General features: G+C 37.2%; 1 protein-coding gene across 1 annotated transcript in view; it reads right to left on the reverse strand.

The window, feature by feature from the left end:
- Nucleotides 1–22,890, reverse strand: part of LOC134797526 (headcase protein) — a 66,970-nt gene extending 44,080 nt beyond the window's left edge. Inside the window, exon 1 of the mRNA XM_063769801.1 lies at nucleotides 22,232–22,890. Coding sequence (XP_063625871.1) covers nucleotides 22,232–22,821 — 590 coding nt within the window. The 5' untranslated portion in view covers nucleotides 22,822–22,890. The remainder of the gene's footprint in view (nucleotides 1–22,231) is intronic.
- Nucleotides 22,891–24,030: the final 1,140 nt, after the last annotated feature.

Consider the following 24,030-nt stretch of genomic DNA (forward strand, 5'->3'; position numbering starts at 1 on the left):
CTCATCTCATTAATTCTAGTAGACAATAATAAGCCAACATAATACCTAGTATACCTACCTACCTTGTTTACATCGAAATTTGACAAACCGATAGCTACGTTTTAGACACGGGTGAGTTACATTTGTTTGCAAAGCGAATGCAAAATGCTATCGCGGCCTTGAATAAAAATAACGATGTTTTTGTCGACACGGTTTTATATTATGAAGTGCCTTGCGCGCCTCGTTCATAGCACAGCAGTGGAAGGAGATCAGTACGACTCCCTTGATTGGTGATAATTATAAATATGTAGGTATAAAGAAATTTTTATGCACCAAGGTTAGACTTAGACATTATGTAGTATAAACATCAGGTATTTTTAAGTATATTAGATATTATGGAGTAAATAATTTACTAGAGTATGTACGGAAAGAGAAGAGTCGCGGAATGTATTTGGACTCCACCCCATACATTCCACGACTCTTCTCTTTCCGCACAGACTCTATACAGACTTTATTCAGTTTAAGAGTTTTTTTTTATTTACGTAACAAATAATTCCAATTAAAGTTTAAATAGGAACCGTACAAAATAAATCAGTTTTCAATTGTTTTTCAATAGTTTTTAATAGGTATATTGCATCCTATGTTAGTTTTTTATATTGTAGATATAGATGGGACCTCTGACTTGGTTGCGAATGCGATATGGTTCGGGTCTTTCTATTGCCGAGTGCGCGGCTAAAGTGGCGATAAACGACATGCGCGGGCGCGCCTCGCCTGTATTTACTTAGGTCTGTAACCATAACTACGTTGGTACATACTCATACAAGGCGCGCGCAACTATATAGCCCCTGCTACACGGCAGCCGACAAGCCCCCAAACCGCGTGGCCTTGGTCTGTCCCGGACCGTGTAGACAGTTGTTACCAACAAAATTTCGTTTGACCTCCGGACGCCCTTGGCATGCGAGCGCGCGCCAGCGACCGCGGTCTGAGCGGTCGGTCCGGAACCGTGTAGCCGCCCGACGCCGACCGCACTAGGCCATTTCGCTTGAAGGACGCGCCGTGTGCGCTCGTGTGGTTAATAGCCATGCCATGGGTACTCAGTAGCATTTCTAATAATTCATCAAATACTTTCCTCTTCATTCTCAGAAAGTTATGTATGTCCCCGTAGCGTAGTCCAGCGAATTCATTAAGTTGAAATGACTCAACAAATGCCGTGTTTTGAGCCAGCGTTTCATTCATATACCCTTTTCCTTTTTTACAAACTTTTTTTTTATTAACTTGCAATATACCTAATGTAAGTATGTAAATATGTTTTTATGGGCCAAATCTTGCAAGTTAAATTAGACCCACTTTCTAGTTTCCGATGGAGCTGAAAATTTGCATACATATATAAGTCGGGTGACAATGCATTATTATGGTACCATAGAGCTGATCTGATGATGGAGACAGGAGGTGGCCATAGGAACCCTGTGATAGAACAACGCGACCTAATTGTGTTTGGGGTTTTAGAATTGTCTCGACGAGTATTAGATGCCTCTGGAAAGAAAAGTACAGTCAGCGATAAAAGCTTGTACCAAATATTATTTTTTTGCCAAAAACTTATTTTTTTGTCATTGCACTAGTATGAGTAGGTAGGTTATGAAATTTGGCGCCCCGGCCAATAAGTTTTGCCGCCCCAGAAGTGAAGGAAGAAAAACAAAATGCAATCCGCCAGGGGTGGCATACGCCGCCCTTAGGGCCGTACGCCACTGAGTAGGTACTAATGCCACGCCAACTTTCTGAAAGGTTAGGGGCCATTTTGTGCGCTTGCAATACGTGTTGTCTGTCCGCGAGTTCTGAACACACTGTGGTTTGCCACCGTCTAGCCAGACAACTCAGACGGACCCACACACCAAGGACAGACCTAGGTCAGACGGTTAGTAGGCTTGTCGGCTGCCGTGTAGCAGGGGCTTATTACTCAATTTTATTACGGCCGTTTTTCCAGTGCTAAAAGCTGCATACATCAGTTTACACGATTAGTCCAAGATTGTTTGGAGATCCATAACATTTACATTCAGCAAACATGTTTAACGATACACGAGGACGCCCGGTTCAGTCCGTACCTAGGTATTACGAAATTAAAACCTTCAAATAACAAAAAAAATCTCGGTCAAGACGAGGAAGTTAAATAACATTAACTTATATAATTGCGTTTGGCCGCAACGACGTCGTCCGCAATTTAATTAATTAATTCGCCATATGAAACTACATAAAATTGCTGTCATAAACACTGTAATAATTCTACGAATCATTCTATCTGTTTACGATGAGTTTCACAGAAAGCAAGCTGCAGCGTCGCTATAAAATCGCCAAGTACTAAAAATAATGCACACGTCTATTGTGATTTGAAAGTAGACACCTCAGTGGGAGTTAGCAACCGGTTCCAGACTTTCTCATTCATGAGCCGACCCACGCCACGCAACCGGGCCGCATGGCGAACCCGATCTATTGAAACTAATTTCACCCTTTAACGTAAGTACAGGCTGCGCTTTGATTTGCCCCTACCGCACGTGATAGCAAAAGATGGGTTGTAGTGGTTGTAATCGTTTTGATAGAAATGTTTTAGTGGAAGTGTCTGAGTAGGTATGATCACCTTCACCACGTGTGCTGTTTGTGGTAGGAGATGCTTAAGTAATATTTTTACCTTGTTTTCAAAGTTAGGTATTTCAGTTTAACTAGATACTAGTATTTAATTACACAAACGGGTCTACCGCGATATAATTTCATTGTTTTTACCTTAAATTCCGGCGTTTCAGATGAGTTGCACCAGCTATGGTCACGGAAACCCCGACCCGTTTGTGTAATTAAATAGGCATGTGTTCAAAACGCGAGAGTTTAAAGTGTTGTATTGCAAACTAGGTAAGTGACCGAGGTTGCGGACAGACTCTAGTCATACATAATATATATATATTCACATATAGTAGAACTATCCGATAAATATTTTTTCATACACTGGCTGACGACTCGGTGCAGTGTTGTGACGTTATTACATGTTCTGTGTATTTGAATAATATAACCTGTTTTAAATAAAACCCATTACTTCTTATGCTGCGAGCTATATTTTAGAACGTGGGCGTTACTCGCTTTTGTCCATATTGTCAAATCATTTACAAACATCGCATGTTAAATAACATAATGGTATGTTAACATACATACATAGTGCCTTTAATTATCACCAGGTCGCAATAACATTGTACTAAAATGTAAATTGTAAAAAAAGATCGTAATCGCGTTTCACAGCTGTTGGACGTTCAGTGTAATGAGTTTTATGGACGTTTTAATACAATTGATACGATAGCATTACCAGGGTCAAAGCAAACGGTGTAAATAAAACATTTTTGGCGCTCCGAATGATGTTAGTTCATCATTACCTTCGCATTGATCCTTAATTACTGTTAAAATATTTTACTGTAGCATTTGAAACAAACAAGTGATTTTATTATCGAGGTTTATTTTTAAACTTTTATCGCGGTTTATGCAGTCAACAAAATAATTCTTAATAGTACGTGCATATTAGCTGCATGAATCCATTTAATAGTGATAATAATAATAAGCAAAAGAGCTTGTAAACAAAGCTGGCCTTGGCCGCGCACTCGCACAATGGGCCTCACTAAATTCGATTACACAACATCGCTCGGTTATTTCGCTCACGATTTTGCCCAAAAAAGCGCACCGCACGCGATAAGCCTTCGGAATAACGTATCATTTTTAGGAAAACAAAAACCAGATCAGCATATATATTTGTTGCTATTCGTACGCACTTTTATAAGTAGCTACCTAGTAGAATCATTGTTTTATTTCCTTCAAAATCTATATAATATGTAGTTATTAATTATCAACCTTTTTTGTGTATCTAGTTCGCTTCTGAAGTATTCTTATTTATTGGCGTATTATAACATTCACTTTAAGGAATTTTATCGTAATCCTCATTAAAAACTTAATAATAAACTGGTATAATTCGACAAGGAAAAAATTAACGAATTCTACTGGGATGTTATGTAAGTAGATAACCCTTCAACAATAAACTATGTTTGGAATACATTCCCCAGCTGCCGCTAAATAAATTCCTTGGGCTTAATTAATCGAGTCGGTCAGGATTGATCTCGGTCCGCTTTGTATTTATCATAAATTCGTTTCCCAAATAAATATATTCGTAGGTATAGAATTGAGCCGGAGTACCTACTTAAATAATGTATGTTTGTAGCGACTAATGGTGAACAAAAACAAAATTCTTTTATGTGTGGTGTAGCCGAGTGGCATGATAAGTGGCACATTTATAATGGGAATTGGACTGACTTACGTTCTTTAAATGAATAAATTAGATTACAAAAATACTCATAGAACACAGTACTATACTCAAAATGGTACAAAAAGGATGACGTCTGAAACGACGGGTAATAAAAATAATTAGGCAATTAGTTGAATTGAGCGGGGGCGCGGCGATCGGACCTCATTGTATGTAAAGCCAGACTCGATCAACCGTGACTACTTACTATTTATTCCTGGGCTATTATTTTCATAGCTTTCAGACCATTCGCCTCAGGCGAACCTATACATAAGTAACCTATATTTCTTTCTCATATTTAGGTACCTACTTTGAAACTGTCCATAGATAAAAACGTAGGTATTCAAGAACCAAAATGCCTTTAAAAGTTGCCAACATGAATCTTCATAAATTTGTCGTTATCATAGGTATTGAAGGTTACGAAAAACTAACATTTAAATTATTAAACTACATGTAACCTAATACAATTGTTTACCTGTACCTATGCATTTTTAAAACTAATTACGGGACTTAATTGCGTAAATTTATGTTTATTAAATATACATTATGGTCATATAAGAAACGTAAATTTACGCGATTAAGACGAAACAGGAGCTGAGTTTTAAATATTTTAGGTAAATATACCCGTCTCGCTAACGGAAGCGGCACCTAAAAGTAGTGCGATAAGTACGGTTACCATCAGTTTGTCCCTGACGTAAACGCCGTCGAGAACGTAATTTACTTTCTATACATCCCGCTCGCACTCGCATATTAGTGCAAACGGGATGTATAGAAAGTAAATTACGTTCTCGACGGCGTTTATGTCAGTGAGAAACTGATGGTAACCGTAAAGGACAAGGCGAAAAATCCTGCGTAAAAATCTCAAAAATCGAGGTTTCGTACTCCTCTGTTTCCTCCTCCAAAACTTAACCAATCGTAACCAAATTTGGAAATCTAAATGATTATGAAATTATCTGTGTCGGACCGTTTTGCTTTTTTGGCTAATTGATATCAGTTTTGAATGCCACGCCTCTCATTGCGGCATAGTCAATTAGGCCATTTTTGAAGGGCTCTAGCGCCTTAAAAAACTAAAATATCCAAAATAGCAAAACGGGCCGACACAGATATTGACAATATTAATCTGTGTTGAAAAAATCATTGCTCTAGCTTCAAAAACCACGGAGGAAAACGAGGAGTACGTTTGCATGGAGAAATGACCACTCCCGTTGGCTCTTAAGTCCCGTATTAGTTTTAAAATTATGAGTGAAAATCGTGTACATATATGCAAATGAAGAAAAAACTACATGAACTACAACATAGTAAAACAGTAATGTTCATACTGTTGATCAGAACAGTAACATTTGCATGTGCGGAATATAGGTATTATAGGTACTAGTACTCTCAAAATTATCTTACTCATTAGTAACGAAGTTCCAGCCAACGTTAACTTTATAGAACGAGTTAGAATTATCTTGGTAGGCGGTCTGTTTATTGGCTACTCTTGTGCGTCCATTTATGTAATGCAGCATACAATTTAAAATTCTATCGCGATATCCTCGCGCCGATGAGAAAACCGGTTTGCTATATATAACGGATAAATAGTACAGGCACACATCCTTACAGATAACCGGAAAGACCGCGAAATATGATAATAATTGTAATACCTATCTAATAATAATAAAATTAGTGTTCGACCGAAGTTTCAGTTACGGGTTCGGCATAAATATCCTGTTTGGGTCGGACAATAATAATAATGAACTAATTCGTCGACACAATATAAGCTTTTTTGTGCATATCATAAAGTACTTTGTAAATTATTACAATACAGAAAACTTTTTTATCTAATGAAAATTGAAGTATTTTAATTCTTTCTAACGAAGAAACGAAAAAGTTCTTACTTTTAATCCTTCAAACACATTTCGTCCACTGCGCTCATGTTGTAGATGTAGATGTGATAGAACACAAGACATAGATGTACAATGCGATACATCACATTCCGTGTTATGGTAATAAAATAAATGTATTATTAAAAAGATCTTTGAACAAACAATTAATAAGTAGTGACACGCACGACATGCATCACTGATCACTATCATTTGCCACCCACTGTTGCCCATTTATAGCCAATCGCATCTTATAACGCCACTATATCTCACATGTAGGTAATCGGCGCAATCGCTCTCATTACGAGTATATACCAGCAACTCGATCAAATGGAAAATGTTTTACTATAAAAAGAACACTTCTAAAAAATGTCACACTTTGAATCTACCGATGGTAATATGTACTAATTCGTTTTTCTATTCCAGTACTTACTTAAATTAAATTAAATTTATTCAAGATGGATCAATTTCGTTACTGACACAACCAAAATCTAAAATTAAATCTAAATCTGCCAATTAAATGACTGACAGTGCTATCTAAACTGTTGTATGGTGCTAAAGTCTACATATATGCTCTAGGATTATAACTGTTGTGTTTTAAGGCTAATTTCTAGGCAATATGCTCGAAAAATTTGTTGCTGTTTTAAATATTAATCACCTTTTCAAAATTAAGATATGCTTGGGTACATTTACTCAAAACTGAAAAAAAAAAATCTACATACTTTGCAAATTTTAATTATATTAATATTTACACAAAACGTAAAACCAATATTTAATTAATATAATTTTTAATTGAACATTTAGGTCTCCTGGAGGCAGCCTTACTTTTTTATAATTGAGAGCTGGCAGATTGCCTATTGTCTATGCAAATTAAAGTTTTGCGTAAAGGTTTAACAAAATATGTAGGTCTGCATTATGTATAAATTAGTAAAACTTTACATTAAAATACCTAATGAATGTAAGTGACAGAGAATTCATAGTTTACGTCGAAGCTTCAGAAAAACACTTCTGGTTTAAATCTGTGCAGATTTGAAAACAAATTGCATAAAAAAAGTTTATTATACTTGTAACTTAATTAAAAAAATCACACACAGGTATTACATAAAATTAGGTAGGTAAATTAATGTAAAAAAAAAAACAAATTAAACTTAAAACAAATTTTTACTAATTAACTCCACAACCCCCCAGAAACTATTTAATATTACATTAATATATTACAAACTCCAAAGCTATAGAGATCGTAATATAGTTTCTAGTACATCTTATCCGACTAAATGTCACGGGGAGAAATGCGTCGAGCCGGGTCAGCTCGTGATCGTAACATTATTGGAATCAATTACAGTCTCGGCTTCTGTCGTTAGACTTCATAAGGATATACTGAATTTAATGTCATTAAAAGTTCATTTTTACGCTCGTGACCGTTCAATAAAGCTACAGACATATGTCGATTTTATTACTACGTGATTTAAAACTGGTACAAGATATCTATTTAAAAAATCTGAAAATGGTTAGTTCCGTTTTTGTCGAGCTTAATAATTATATTGTCGGGTTAGAAAGACAGAAAATAGCTTCGGAATACGCCAATGAGATGACGTTTCGGTACCTGTTAGTTTATTAATGTACTTATACTTTTAAGTATCGCAAGTCGGATATAAATAAGAGCATATAAGCTTACGTGAAATAGAGGTAGTAAGTGCTACTTCATGTTATCTACTGAATAAAATAAACCTTTTTTATAAATAATGTATTCGAAGCGATAAATGTCAGTAGTTCGACCACTCAGAAATTGATAACGACACGAATTAAACATAATTCATTGATAGTGAACTATTTATTAATTTTTAATGTTATTACAAAAGATTATATTGATACCTACATATAAAAATGCTCATTAAAACAAACAATACATCCATTATTGTTGTTGCATAATTTATTATCAATTATGTAACATACTTTTTAATATTAGATTAATGAATATGCCTTCATAGCAATAATCTAAATAGTTCTAAGAATTTCCGGCAGCAAAGTGGCCGAAAATATTCCAAACAACGAACAATAGTAGGTACTGTTTGCTTATCAGAATGAGTAATGTTAGACGTGTAACGTATGAGCACTTGTACGTGCATGTGTGTAAAGTGTTATGTAACCTAATAGACAAACATAAGCTTTATTTTCAGACTCGTCTAGATGTAATCGGTAATATCCTATGATTGAATGTTGCTAGATAAACAACTCGTTGAGTAATGCAACTATTAATAGACGCGACAATCCTGTTTTTTAGGGTTCCGTACCCAAAGGGTAAAACGGGACCCTATTACTAAGACTTCGCTGTCCGTCCGTCCGTCCGTCCGTCCGTCCGTCCGTCCGTCCGTCCGTCTGTCACCAGGCTGTATCTCACGAACCGTGATAGCTAGACAGTTGAAATTTTCACAGATGATGTATTTCTGTTGCCGCTATAACAACAAATACTAAAAACAGAATAAAATAAAGATTTAAATGGGGCTCCCATACAACAAACGTGATTTTTGACCAAAGTTAAGCAACGTCGGGAGTGGTCAGTATTTGGATGGGTGACCGTTTTTTTTTTTTGCTTTTTTTTTGTTTTTTTTTTGCATTATGGTACGGAACCCTTCGTGCGCGAGTCCGACTCGCACTTGCCCGGTTTTTATACGCACACATTTGTATGCATAAGAATAAATCCAAATGACAATGGGTTACATGCATGAAACATATGTTATAATATTTGTGCATAACCGCGCTCAACACGAAATTAACCGAAAAATGTGAAATCCGCAATTGTTTGTTAAATTTTTGTAAAGATTTTCTAAGATATATAGTAGGTACATATAAGATATTAGAGTTACTCATAATTTCATAGAAGTTTGACGTTTAAAATAACACTTGCACCGTCTGGGCTATCAAACTCGCTGCCAATTTAGCTTGGTCTAGCTATAGCAGTTTTTTTACAAACATTTTAATCTCAAGGGAAGTAGAATCGATAGACATCTTCAACAAAAAAAATCATGCACGTAGCTAATTACATTAGGCAGATGATAAGTCCGACACTTGACATTGTAATGCCATAATACATGCACCAAACTGTTTGCAGTGCACTATTGTGTATCGAATAGAAGTTTATTTCTTATCAAGCGAAGCATACAAATACAGCTATTTAATAAATGGAACCAATCTAATCTTTCATAGTTTTCAGGATGCAGCCATGAAACGTTTTATGTGGTATTGCGTCGTTGCCTGCGCGTGAGTGCATCCGCTGGTCACGTAACGCATTGTTCACAAGTTTGTATTTATTGAGTATGGTTAGTGCCACTGTTTATTACGTTTTAGTTACATTGTTAAGATTATTTACGTGTTTACGACATATCGAAGGTCAAAATTTTCCTCGTTTTCAGTACTTGAAAATAACGTATAAGCATACTAGCAATTTATTCGTACTTTTAACTCTAATAGTTAATATCCGACTAGCTGGGCGGTAAAATATTTTAGTCGTTTTGATTAGCTTTATTTCATTTTTAGCAAACTAGGAGTCGTAGTGGTCGCCATAGCCGAAATCGAGTGGAAGAATCATTTCATTTTCAGTTTAATGTAAGTATGGATGTACCTAAGACCATACTTGTAATACTGCAAGTGGTGCTAGTATCAGTTGCAGTCAACACGACAATAAATTCGTGGCAACGTCACGGACAGCTATTGCGATAAGTCAATGGCAGCGTCGCACGACTAACTACAAATATCCTTAATTGTAAGTGTAATTGGCTCATTCAAATAGATACAATACAAACAACCACGTTACGTAATTACCTAATTCCTGCGCGTATTTAAGAAAGCTATATAAAGTGTATTTATCATATAATTTAGCCTACATTATTATATATTATTTTTAAACTACATTACGATAAATATTTCTGAATAGTATTAGGTATTCTGTCTGCGATTATCGTCATGAATTTGTAGCTGCCGTATGACGCGGAGTTTAATTTAAAGGTTTTATTACGATGAAACATTTCCCTCAAGTCAAAAGTCAGACGGAGCTCGTAAAGCAAGCTCCTGTTGATGAAATATTGCCCGCCATACAAGCCCCCCGAGCGTTGTGCGAGCCTCGTACACTGCGCGATTTAAACTGCGGTTTATTAACGAAAACTGAGATAATTGAAATTTATTTCACAGACACTTTAGTCCTGTTTCTTTGCAGTTAGTGTAACAATCGGTTTGACCTTTATTACAGGGACAATGAACGCGATAGGTGCTGTAGCTCGTTGAACTACTGAACTTTGCTTACCGTTGCCACACTGTTGGCATTACGGCCGTAATGGCATTCATCGTAAGCTATCAATTATCATATGCATTCGGTGCAAATTTTACATATGACTCAAGCTTGCATATAAGGAATACGTAATAACAGGAAATGCATTACCGATCAGTTCGATCACGATCAGTTATCGAAGCGTTTAGATCCTTAATTTTTAGTTTTTTTTTTGCAACGGAAGCAATCAGATGGCATTTCTAGCCTGCAATATGGCGGCGCGGTAGCGTCGCGCATTTTAAATTTAGCTCGGACGAACATAAAGCTTCGTTTACAAATTTAATTGCATCGGCGATCGCCCGCCGCGGACGCAAATAGACTCGCAACGCGCCCCTGAACCTACCCGAACTTTCTCCCGCCATCTCAGCGCGCGGACGACGAGAAAATATTTGTAAGTTTGTTTTTAAACGGGTTGTTAAGCTAAGAGTCGGCTGTATCGGACGGAGTGCATTTCAGCGTGAGTAACGCGGCGAGATCGAGAGAGCAGTTTTAAAGGCCAGGCTACTTTCTCACTCTTGCGATTCGCATAGGCGGAATTTAATAGAAACGGTCGCAATAAAGAGTTATTAAATTGCTAGTAAAATTGATAAATATCTGTTTATTGGTCTAGTAGACTTCAAACTGCATTCAAAACTGACACATACATTATTATAACGATGGCCTGCCCCGTCTGGCGAACGCTGAACGCAGAACTTCCAAGAGTCATTTTGAGAATTAATGGCTAAATTATGCATAGTCCGGTCGGAATTGTCGCCGGTCCGCCGCTCGACTGCTTAATGAACTTAACTGAATCGCCAGCCAAGTACGTACGTGGTCAGACGTTAAAATACAATCCAATAATATGTTTATTAGGGACCAGTGGAAACCGACCTATGCCTATATGTATTAACACAAATTGAAACGAATAAAAACTCGATAATAATCGTGTACTTTAGTTCGGATTGCATTTAAAAAGGCATATACGAATACATTTGAGCGTCGAACGTGCTCAGTCTTTAAACGATATGTTATGGTAGGCGCATTGTTTGCGATTGATCATTTGAGTCATTTGACGAACGCGCAAAAGCAGACATCGCGTGAAAATGCACCGAGGGGAGCGTCGTGCGGCTGTATGCGGCGAGGGGCCTGCGTGCCCACACGCGTAACCGTGCACAATGCACACGTAAATACATCTTCGGCCAACTCCACTATGCATAATCACACAGATTTGCAAGTAAAATGACGCGACACGGCACTTTTTAAGCTTTGCAAATGTAAAAACACTGCATTGTCTCGGCGAGCGAAGGTGGTCGACGCCGCGACGACGGGTCCCTTATTGTGGTCCAAAAAATTAATACAAGGTCGCTTTACAATGACTACGTGACAAGACAGTTTATTAGTAGGGTTTTAGTGAACGTGTTGTGTGGAGGGTAAAGATGAATATTCGGGTGCAATTTATGCAGACATGCGCCGTTGCACCGATCACGCCCTAAAAACGTAGCTAACGAGCCATGGCAATTTGCCGACAACCACCGCCATGGGAAAGGAAGCCAACGTCTCAGGTCTCAGTCTCGACCACACTCCAGACAATCAAGAAAATCAACCTACCATTTGAAATACAACTATTACAACCAGACATCCTTAATAATATGTGCAGAATTAGTTTGCCGCGAAGACTCCAAGTCTAAAACATTATATTATGGATTTAAATCGTACTTGCATTGCGAAATCGGTACTGAAATATTCGCGCTCCAAGCAATTTTGCACGTCGTCTTCGAGCTTTGTTGAGAAGATAAACGTCGAAAATGATTGGATATAGAACAAATAAAACTAAGACGGGGCTAGTCGTACTGTACAATATAATGATTTGTCGACACAGGTTCTAATTAATGTAAGCATAAGAGGTTAAGAGCCAACGGGAGTGGTCATTTCTCCATACAAACGTACTCCTCGTTTTCCTCCGTGGTTTTTGAAGCTAGAACAATGATTTTTTCAACACAGATTAATATTGTCAATATCTGTGTCGGACCGTTTTGCTTTTTTTGATATTTTTGTTTTTTAAGGCGCTAGAGCCCTTCAAAAATGGCCTAATTGACTATGCCGCAATAAGAGGCGTGGCATTTAAAACTGATATCAATTAGCCAAAAAAGCAAAACGGTCCGACACAGATAATTTCATAATCATTTAGATTTCCAAATTTGGTTACGATTGGTTAAGTTTTGGAGGAGGAAACAGAGGAGTACGAAACCTCGATTTTTGAGATTTTTACGCAGGATTTTTCGCCTTGTCCTTATCGCACTACTTTTAGGTGCCGCTTCCGTTAGCGAGACGGGTATATTTACCTAAAATATTTAAAACTCAGCTCCTGTTTCGTCTTAATGTATCACAATTGATCCCGTAATATTTTTAATTGTAACTGATAAAGTCAAGACTGGTTATTCATATTAAGAAATCAGTTGTATGGGACCGTTTTTAGTTAGAATTAGAACGCATTCGAGAGGCAAATGATGCGGTGGATGGATAACCTTTACAGGTGATCGAAATAACATTAACACTGACGTAATCTTTCCAAGTTCCCAGACGTTACTGAAGAAGTTAATTGGACTTCCAGTTATGATACCCTTTAGAGGCCTCCCCTAGTTACATGTCGGCCTAGCTGGTCGCGCTTCACCGCCCGCCGCCGGCTGACTCAGTCGGAATCGCGCCTCGGTCTTAAGGAGAGGCTACATTCTATATATCATAACATCGTCATTTTTTAGTTCCTCTTCAAACCGATTTTTTTCCTTTAGATACCATAAATAGAAACCTTTTAAATTGATCTGTGCACTATTTTTGTAGTGTAGGTATCAGTAGGTATTTATTTGTAAGAGTTAAATGGAAACGCTGATTGCTAATATTGTTTCAATTCCGAGATACGAAAAGCGGTCAGCAGGAAGTTGATAAGCATGGAACTTGATATAAATAGCAGTTTTAAAATACTAGAACTTAACATACGTCGTTAATAGGTACTTAATAAACTTCAAGATCAGACGTCTGTAGCAGTTTCTTAAACCGTAATGAAAGGGATGAAATTAAGTAAAACTTTATGTGAAAAGATTCTTTCATTTAGCAAAAGGAAAGCTTTGAATGAGTTTAATTAAGACTTAAGAGTGGAATACAAGTGTAAGATAGCGTTGTATTATAATTGGGAGAAACTTAAATTAACAGAAGTGCAATAAAGACAGCCCGTAGCACCACTAGCACCAGTATTCGAGGCATCATTCTGAATCAATGGCAGACAGCAAGTAATAGCACTACCTACATGTAGAATGGATATCGATTTGCGTCAAATGCAGCAAAATGATTATTCCAATAGATGTGGGCGGTGTTATTGATGTAGATTAAGTAAATATGAGATGATGATACTACATTGTTAATTCGTCGCATTGAACCTATACACACATCACACACACAAAAGCACGATGACATAAGTGTTTTGACATCTCCCAGTTAATTATGTGTATCTCGGTATATACGGATTGTTATCACTTAACACATTCGCCTTAAGAGAACATAATACCTCCTTGTGCCGTGGGCTCGTCTCAAGGCCGATTCGAACGTGATCTGACAGCTTTTTGTCTTTGAAAAACTAGCGAACCGCCTAACAGTTTCCTACAATAACCATTATTATACGTATATAACATAAAGTTTATTTTTCTTTTTATTCATTGTGAAGAAACTCATAAAGATGGTTCGACTGATACTCGTATCTACGAGACACGCCCTCCTATTACGCCTAGACGTTTTTTACTTAATTGATGGTTTTACAAATGGATTGCACGTTTTCCTAATTTTGTTATAGACAGTAAAACGTAATAAGTTTATTCGTAAGTGTTTAATTACCTAGACAAGTGGCATCAGTAGACAAATATCTGATGACTCAAACGTACTTTCAATTAATTTGTAATCAGTTGTTAAAACAATCAAGATCGTTTGGCGTAGGCAGAAACAAAATACTTTGATGACTATACTAACGAAACGGCAAGTGATTTAATTTTTCGCAGACAGCCATCAAGCATGCATCGGGTTACCATGTGATTTGTGTCTGTGTGCATTTTTAAAGTTGCCTATTGACATTGGAGACATCCTGTGGCGGTCATTAGCAGGCGAATAAAGCTGTTTTGCAGGTTCTTTTGTAAATTCATACAGGATCGCCTAATGTGTCTGAGTACACACGGCGTAAGGCGCGGTAGCGAGCGTGGAATGCAAATAGCCTTATTTCCAAATTGTAATTTCCTTCGCTACGTTTTTAGAAAATAATATAGCGATGAACTTTTATTAAAACGAAATTATAACTTTCTTTTCATGCGGAGGGTTATTTTACTGTGACTTTTATAGTTGCAAGTTCTGCGTTTAATACGGAATTTAGAAAAAGATTATACATAGGTAATGCGACTAGCTAGTCTAGCTATCTTCATGTAATTTAATAATTAATGCCGCATCATCTGATATCTGAACGACAGCTCGTTTAAACTAGCTTATTACCTTTTATCGTTTAATAATATTACGTGGAACAGGTTTACATTCGATTTAAAAAACTTGTTTTTGAATATTGCTGTTCTGTACGTCTACCATCAGTTTTTACATTGACATATACGCTCACGTCTACGTAAATTACTTTCTATGCATCTCGCTCGTACTCGCATATTAGTGCAAGCGAGATGTACAGAAAGTAAATTACGTAGACGTGAGCGTTATGTCAATGTCAAAACTGATGGTAGAGGCTCTGAACAATACACGTTTTACCGCTTTCGTATTCGGACACAAGGAATTATTGTTTTTTTTTTGTTGCTCGTTTACAATGAGGCGGTTAAAATGTCGAGTAGGTATTTTTTAATTACGCAAACATATATCTTTGCATAAATATTGCGATACGTTTTGTTAACGATAATTATATAAATTCAATGTAGGAGTAAGGATTAATGAAGCTTGCTATATACAATGATTACGGACCATATCAAGTGAAATCCTTGAGGTTATTTTTCGAGGCATCTTTATAGGTCAAGTTAACGAGTGAATAAATTCGAACGTCACGTCGCCCACGCGGTTCAATCAAGACTTGTTCCTACTGTAAAATTCCTAATCTACGACACCTACGCTACGGCGTTATTATTACGATAACGCATATTGTTTAGAATAGGTAAGGGCAGCAGCGTATATAACTTTTTAATGTAGCACTTGCTCATTTGGTGAGACTTTTATAAGTGTGGAGTGATAAGGAATCATCGCCCAACCCGAGCGTTTCTTGCAGGTATTTTGTAAATTTAATAAAAAAATACCGAGCCCATAGAGTTAAAACATATCAAATAAGATGATAGGAAAATAAATATAATAATTATATTAATTTGCTTCAAGTTACATAATAATAAATACTTTAATCCAAAAATACAAAGTTGTTAGAGTTAACTTTGTAACAATTTACATTATAATTTGTGACGTCCCAGTCGTCCCACAGGTAAAGGTACCTTATGACGGTTGGCGCTTGCGCTATTATTAACGCCGCTCCAATATTATTGCGGCGCTATGCGACATAAGCGCCAGCCGCCGTAAGGTACCTTTTACCGTGGAACGTCACATTTATTTAAATGTACTGTATGTAGTATGTACCTAGACCAAGTCCCAGAGCACTATAAAATATCGACAAGTAACAGAAAAATTATAATCACATTTTTTGTAGATTTTCTGAGATGAAGTTAATACACATTTCTAAGCCTTATTTTACCTCTTAATTAACACAAAAATAAAATGAAGAATAAAACTAATGTTCCAAGAACACGATTATGATGTCTTTGTAGGCCCGGTCATTGTGGGAATCATTATCAAAGGATTAATAAATAATAAATAAATATAAATATTATAAATAAATAATAAATATTATAGGGACATTCTTACACAAATTGACTAAGTCTCACGGTAAGCTCAAGAAAGCTTGTGTTGTGGGTACTCAGACAACGATATATATAATATGTGACGTCCCACGGTCAAAGGTACCTTATGGCGGGTATGGAGGTATACATACCCCAGTAATCTACAATAAATAAGCTATCGATAACATAAAAGATCAACCTTCTAGGTTGCGTAGTTACAGAGATATGATTTTTTGAAAATAATGTTGTGAAATGAGCAACTTTACGATAGAGAAGTTTTAAGTTTAGCCGCCTAAAAAACTATGTTCCTGAAGTAAGTTACATAGTTGACTACAAATAATAATACCTTATATATCTGAGATTAAAAAAATATTGCGACTTGTTCTGTAATGCAAATAGAAACTTTTGATATCGACTGATTTATGTGTATACTAACCAATCTCTTGAAAATAAAGTTTTATTTCATTTTCACGAGTGATTGCAATGAGCTCGCAAGATTTCAATTTTATCTATTAGAAAACGACACTGACAGACAGTTTAAGCAAAAAACAATACCGATTTAGAGGTGAAAATGTATTTTCTGACTTTTTCATATAAAATCACAAAATTGAATATTTTTACATTTAATGTGACACACAATCAATTTTTCTGAGCACATATGAAAGAAATTCTGTCATTCAAATGAAATAAATCCTAAAACCCCAACTAAATACTATATTTAACCCCTTATGCCACTTTAAACTTACATAACAATAACAGTATTTGCTCCATACATTTACGAAAAGGTACCTTATGGAAATAAATCTAATAATACATCACTACAAAATATCAATCATATTACAGTTTATCTTTTATGAATAGAAAATATTAATTTACATTAAACTGCCCCAAATTTTATTAGTTCTTCGTCATAATAATCTTAAAAAAGACCAATAATTTGTATGTAATGAAAAGGTACCTTGTGGTCAAGTTACATGATGAGGCATGATGATGATGGAACAGTTAGGATAAACTAAATATATATTGGTAATGGTATAAATCGTCTATTTCTTATCAATAATATATTTCGGTTGCTATTGAAGATGAGCGGCATTGAGGTTCAATGACCTCAGATATTCCATAAGGTAATGCGTCGGGTATTGGCATTTTTCAGCAAACCAATGGCTGATTTACTGCATGCGACCAAACCAAATGAAGATCATTCTAGTTAAGAAAGACTTGACGAGAGTAACTTTGGTATAATAGCAGTCTACTTGGATTTGTGATGTCGGTCAATGTACGGTTATAATATTTGCGAGGCGCCCCAACCAGAACTGAAATTATCAAATTAGTTTTGCAGAATGCTAATACAGTTCTCTACCAAACTTCTTTTCCCGTATTGACTAGTTTTTTTGGGAATTTTCAATCTTTTTTCCATAAGGTACCTTTTCTACTAAACTCTGAGACGACATTACTAGGCTTATAACTAACTTATAACAAAAATAAAACCAGGTAAACAAACGTTACGCATTAAGGTTTCAGATCACACAATAAAAAAAAATTTAGCATTTTTTCACCTCTTTACAAAACATTTAATATCTCCGAAACTAGAAACCCTCATAAGGTACCTTTTCCCGTGGAACGTCACATATATAAATACTTAAATACATAGAAAACAACCATGACTCAGGAACAAATATCTGTATCATCATACAAATAAATGCCCTTACCAGGATTCGAACCCGGGACCATCGGCTTCATAGGCAGGGTCACTACCCACTAGGCCAGACCGGTCGTCGCGTCCTTAATTGAGTGTAAGTGCAATACTAGGTAGACATTTATTTACTGTGGCAAAAAATACAAGACAAATAGGTATACGGACCGACGCATAGTTAAATGATAAGACTTTTTAAACTAAATTGCAGTAATTGCACTGGCATGATAATATTTATCTAAATCCGTCTTATCATTGCTTGTTTTTTTGGCAACGTCTCAAAGCATAATTAGTGATTGATTAATAAAATTATCTTGTGCATACACGTGTAAATATACGATAGTGGTGAGTTATGTAACGAATATTCTTGTTATGTAAACAGTGCCTTTTTATGAATTTTCATAAAGACGACAGCTTTATCTTTTCTCTCGATAGGAAATAAGTATCGAGGAATAAACGTAAGCGAGGTCTGCCATACATACATACAAAACCGTTTTAAGCGAGCTTTGTTAAAATTTATGTTTAAAAAGATTTATGCTCGATAGCTATGCAGTTGAAATAATTTTAATAACAAAAAGTTTTGACCTTTCGTATAATTTATAATAATTAATGTATGATACCTATAGGTAGCCTAGCCATGAAACTATAGGGGGCATTCTATAGTTATGTACAGAAGATTAGCAGGTAGGTACGTACGTAGGAAACTTAAGTTGTATGTCAGCTTTTCACATGATACCTAGGTACCTATATAAAGAAACCGCAGCAATTTGGCCAGTGTGGGGCAGCTGCAATTTCGGGAACTGACGGGAAACGGAAACCAGCTGTGCACTCGGGCGTGGTTAATGCACCAAATTGCATTTTTACGGCTCCGCCAATTTCGGTGTCTGTTTCCATGTTACCACTGTTGCCAGGCGGTGGTCATTGCATTCGCCATTATTTTAGGTCAATACTTAGGTACAGGTACATGATACATGGCCAGATGAAAGAAATAAAATAAATTATGTGTTATTTTAAAAACATAAATCGAAAACGATTAAGTAAATCCATATTTTAATCGGCCGGCAATAGGTAATAAGTACCTACCTTGCATAACAAACTGCAAAAACATTGGTTTAATAAAATATGATTATACCTAACTTAGAAATTGGCATAGTACGTACTTACATCTGTTTTTTTTCATATGCGATCGGTAAACACTTGTCTTGTCAAAAACAACGTTTGTTTGATAAAAACAATTTTCCTTGTTTTAAATAAAAAATAATAAGGTATTTATAGTAAGATCTGACATGGACATATAAATAGGTACCTATTAAGTACTTGTGTTCGTTATTCGTTATAATAACATAACGTTGACCCATCAGGCACATACCACAACCAATAATATCGATCAACTAGGTATTTATAAATAAGTATAGTATTGTATGTATTATACCTAGTTATTTGTCCAAAAAGTTTTACAATTTACAAGTAGGTATCTATTTATAAACCCTACTACAAGTACATAGGTACTTTAGTTTTAGGTAGATATGAAAAAAAAAATAGAAATAGTAAAAAAGTAGTAATAAGTAAGTACAGTGAACATCAGTAGTAGCGTATGAAACACCGCGCCAATAGTAGATTGTTAACCAAGGGTTGAAAGGCACCCATTTCTGTCGAACGCAGTGAGAGCGCCAATAGTCCGAGACGGAAATGGTGCCTTTCACCCGAGTTAAACACTCTACTTTTCATATCGAATGCGAGGAAACCAAACAAGACAAGGCAATTTCGCAAAATCAGTAATTGAAGTACCTAATAGACCTACGGCCATGATTTTTTTCCTTAGGACTTACTTGCAATCGGAGACTTTACATGTGTGAAGATTAATAACCCCAGATTGCAATATTTACGAAAACACACATTTTTAACAAACTGCAGTAATTTTAAAATGATTTGTTCATTATAGTATGAAAATCAGCGGGATTGCCTCTTACTTTTTAAATTTATACTTTTTCGTTCTAAAAGCCGCAACAGACTACCAGACCGCACCGCGACCTTGATGCGCCGCACCATGTAATAACATAATGAAAGTATTTTAAATATTAAATAACAATGTAATTAATAATATAAGAAATTTTTATCTTGTATTTTATTTTATTTTTATGAATAACTTTAAAAACCAATTTAATATCGTACAAACGTTTAACTGTGGCTGTATAAGATTCTGCCTTTACTCATTTACGCAAGTGTAAGGTTTAAAAAAATATTTTTGGTGTATTCCTTTTGGTTCCCGCCTTATGAAATCGAGTAAATAGAATTCAACGAAAGAAATCAAGAATAATTTGTTTTTAACGATTTACTTACATCATTTATCTTTTTTTATAAAAAAAGGATCAACGTGGGATTAGTAAAATTAAACAATTACCAATTGTTCCAGGCGAGGAAATAAAGACACTATTTTTCCATTTTGTTTCCACCCAGTTGTTCGTAGGACGGGGACGCAGAGGAGTACACCACTTTTCTGCGCTAGAGCATAAACGTATCACTTTCTGCGCACCTTTTAGAACAACAACGACCCACTTTCAGAGCAAGTATTGTCACCATCACCCTCGATTACTTTTCCAAATAGAGATAGGTACCTATAATTATCTCGACAGTTCGCGTTCAAAAGTGTCAATCAGTTTAATTGTTCTGTATTTAAGACATAGGTACTTACCTCCTTTGGTAAAGGTATCAGACCTTATCAGAGAATAGATAGGTAGGTACCTAACAAAGGTTGTGCACAAATCACGCGAGGTGTTTTCGGCTACTTTTTTTACCTTGGCTTAGTTTCGTTCACTGTAGACACACTGTAGAAAAATAACCGTGAGGTCTCCATATACCCCCCTTCCCCAACGTGATCTGTCGTGATTTTTTCGTGACCCTCTATTGACCCCTCACGTGATTTGTGCACAAGCCCTTTGACGCATAGTCTGATGCGCTACTTTTGATGCTGACTGTACAGAGGTTAGTTAGTAAATGAATAAGCATTGACCACTTACCTGCTACATCGACGTAGGTTAGTAAATGAATAAGCATTGACCACTTACCTGCTACATCGACGAGACAGACGAAATTGTATATCCTTTAGTTGCATCCGTAGAATTTAATTCCTAACAGGAGGCAACAATTCAGTTCCTACCGGCTAGCTAGATGATGGGGCATTTAACCTACAAAGGACCCTAGCCAAGATGAAGTTTCCTCTTCGTTTAGCGTATCTCGATATAGGTATGATTGTCATCTTGGCTAGGCTCAAATAGGTACCTAGTTGTCCAACGGGGTAAAACTACTAAGTCTAACAGTTGGAAATATATAAAGTAGATAGGTACTTATACTTAATATACCTACATATAGGACCCATCCACAGATACTTTTATGTAATGTAGGTAACAAGCGGTTGAGCACTTGCTGTAGTTAATCCTTGGACATAATCTGTGGCTTTATTCGCGTTTTATATTATGCTGATTAAGATTTTACTGTAGCAAAGCTAGATGAGACGACATAAAACTGTAAAAAGTGTTGCACAAAATCAACCCTTATCTTGATGACGACTTGCAGGCTTGTCTTGATATGACAGAGTTAACAACTATTTACTGCCTATAGGTAGGTATCATTATCAACAAACTCCTGCTTCTCCATCATCGGAGATAGAGATATTGTGTTTGACACACCCCACTTGCTTAATATAAACTTGTTTAACCCAAGCAAAACATTTCTTGACATCGCCTGCGTAGTTACTTAAATCTACTTCTACCTCTAGCAAAAAGGGCAATTATTATTTGATAGGTAAATGTTGTAAGTGCCTTGATTGAATCTTATTGGAATTTGCCAATACCAATATTCAATATTATATTACAAACGGGTCACTCAAGTATTTTAAGTCGGAAAACCTTGTGTCAACAATACCTACAACAAAAACAAGACTAACCGTACCGGGCCGGGCCGATGACAAGTTTGTTTTGTTTGCCGGCAACATGCCGGTAGGGCGAAAAAAACCGGTACCTAAATAAAAATTTCTAACGCCGAATCTATTTTTTTAGAAACTAGATATAACACCGAAAAACGAAGACCACTAATTTAAGATTTTTTTAGGTAATTTTTTTATATATTTTACAAATTATTTTAAGTAGGTATAGGTATGAATTGATTGCTGACCTGATTCTATCGGAAACGATTTCCACCTTCGAGTTCCTCTTGGCCGTAGTCAGCGCGAGCTGCGGCTGATGCGTCGGGCTGGTGGAGGGCTCGGAAGGCGCCGAGGGTGGCGAGCAGGAGCCCGAACTGGACAGGCTGAAGGCCCGCGGGCGGCCGTCGCCTGCTGCCGGCGTACGCCCCGGCCGCGTGCGTCGTCGACGCTTCTTCTCCTCGTCAGCCCGCGCCACCGATCCTGGAGGCGCCCAGTCCAAGTCCTTCTTCAGATGCCCTCGTCCGCAGCGGCACCCGCAAGCTTTAAATGCCAAATCGTAACCCTTCTTCGTCCATAAGTTCTGGTGCCGCTGTCTCTCAGACCATGATCGGGCCCGCCCGCAAGACTTCAAGTAAGCCAGCACCCCGACTTCCCACTGCTCAAAGCAGGCTCTGTGCATATACCGGCCGGCGGCGCACGTGTCATTGTTGCATAGCACGCGTACCGCGTCCTCAAAACGCACGGGTTCTCTGGGACGTAAGCATTCGCTGGGGACGCAGCACCCTCGAGTGTCGCTATCTTCGAGCGCGCCGGCGGCGCCCTGCCGCCGCGGAGCCATACCGAACGAAATCGAACGTGCGGAGCGCGTCAAAAACACATGCTTGCCGGAGCGCGCGCGGCCGACTAATAGTCGCGAGTGAACGAAAGCGAAATTTCAAGAGCGCAGCGCGTCGCCGCGCCGCCGCGTTCTCTGCACAGGGCTGACCTTGCGGCGCGCGGGGCGCGGGGCGCGGGCGGGTGCAGCGGGGCGGGGCGTCGCTGCCGGGGTGGGGAAAGTGCTGCACATTTCACTTTCGCGCGAACACGGCGGGGTAGGCGAGGCGGCCGTTGCAACCACCAACGGAGATGCTGGGGTGGACGCTCACTTTACTTAACTAGTCTTAAAATGTAGGTATAAAGTGAGTAAACCAAATGCATCCACATGTATAAAAATATAGGTACTCTTCTCTTCTTATCTTATATAATAAAAAGTTACAACTTCATTACTTTAATTATAACCTATTTAATTTTATCAATGAGCGACAGCAGCAGGTACCTACCTACCTCCTTAGTCCTTATACCACTATTAGATATAGGTATAGGTACACAATATCACTCGATACGTAAAATATTTTTAAAACCAAGATGATTGAAACAAATAAAGTGTAGGTAATTAATTAAGTACTTAAATAGGTAATGAAATAACATAACAGGCAGAAGGTTAACATTATCTTCTGTCCACCTGCCGCTGTTGGTGCAAATATATGCCTAAATCCATCCTAAATCTACATAAAGCTGCCCTAGTAGCACGGTCGCATTTTTATCATTTGTCACCATGCCTGTCACGTTCTAACAAGTATGTAAGTGCGAAAGTGACGGGCATAGTGATAGTCGATAAAAATGGAACCATGCTGAGCCCGCTGGTCAAGCAAATCTTGTCAGTAAAAAAAGGCGCGAAATTCAAATTTTCTATGGGACGATATCCCTTCCAGCCTACATTTTTCAAATTTGCCGCCTTTTTCTACTGACTAGACCTGCTTGACCAGCTATATTTATTATGAGCAAATTTAAAAAGAAAGTAAATAACTGTAGATGGTCAAGCAAATCTTGTAAGTAGAAATAGGCGCGAAATTCAAATTTTCTATGAGACGATATCCACTTCGCGCCTACATTTTTCAAATTTTCCGCCTTTTTCTACTGACAAGATCTGCTTGAACAACTTTATATTCCCGCCTAACATGTCTATGGAAATATAGTTTTTAAAAGTAGGTTAGGTATACTATACCTA

This window comes from Cydia splendana, chromosome 1, assembly GCF_910591565.1.
Source record: "Cydia splendana chromosome 1, ilCydSple1.2, whole genome shotgun sequence".
Classification (NCBI taxonomy): domain Eukaryota; kingdom Metazoa; phylum Arthropoda; class Insecta; order Lepidoptera; family Tortricidae; genus Cydia; species Cydia splendana.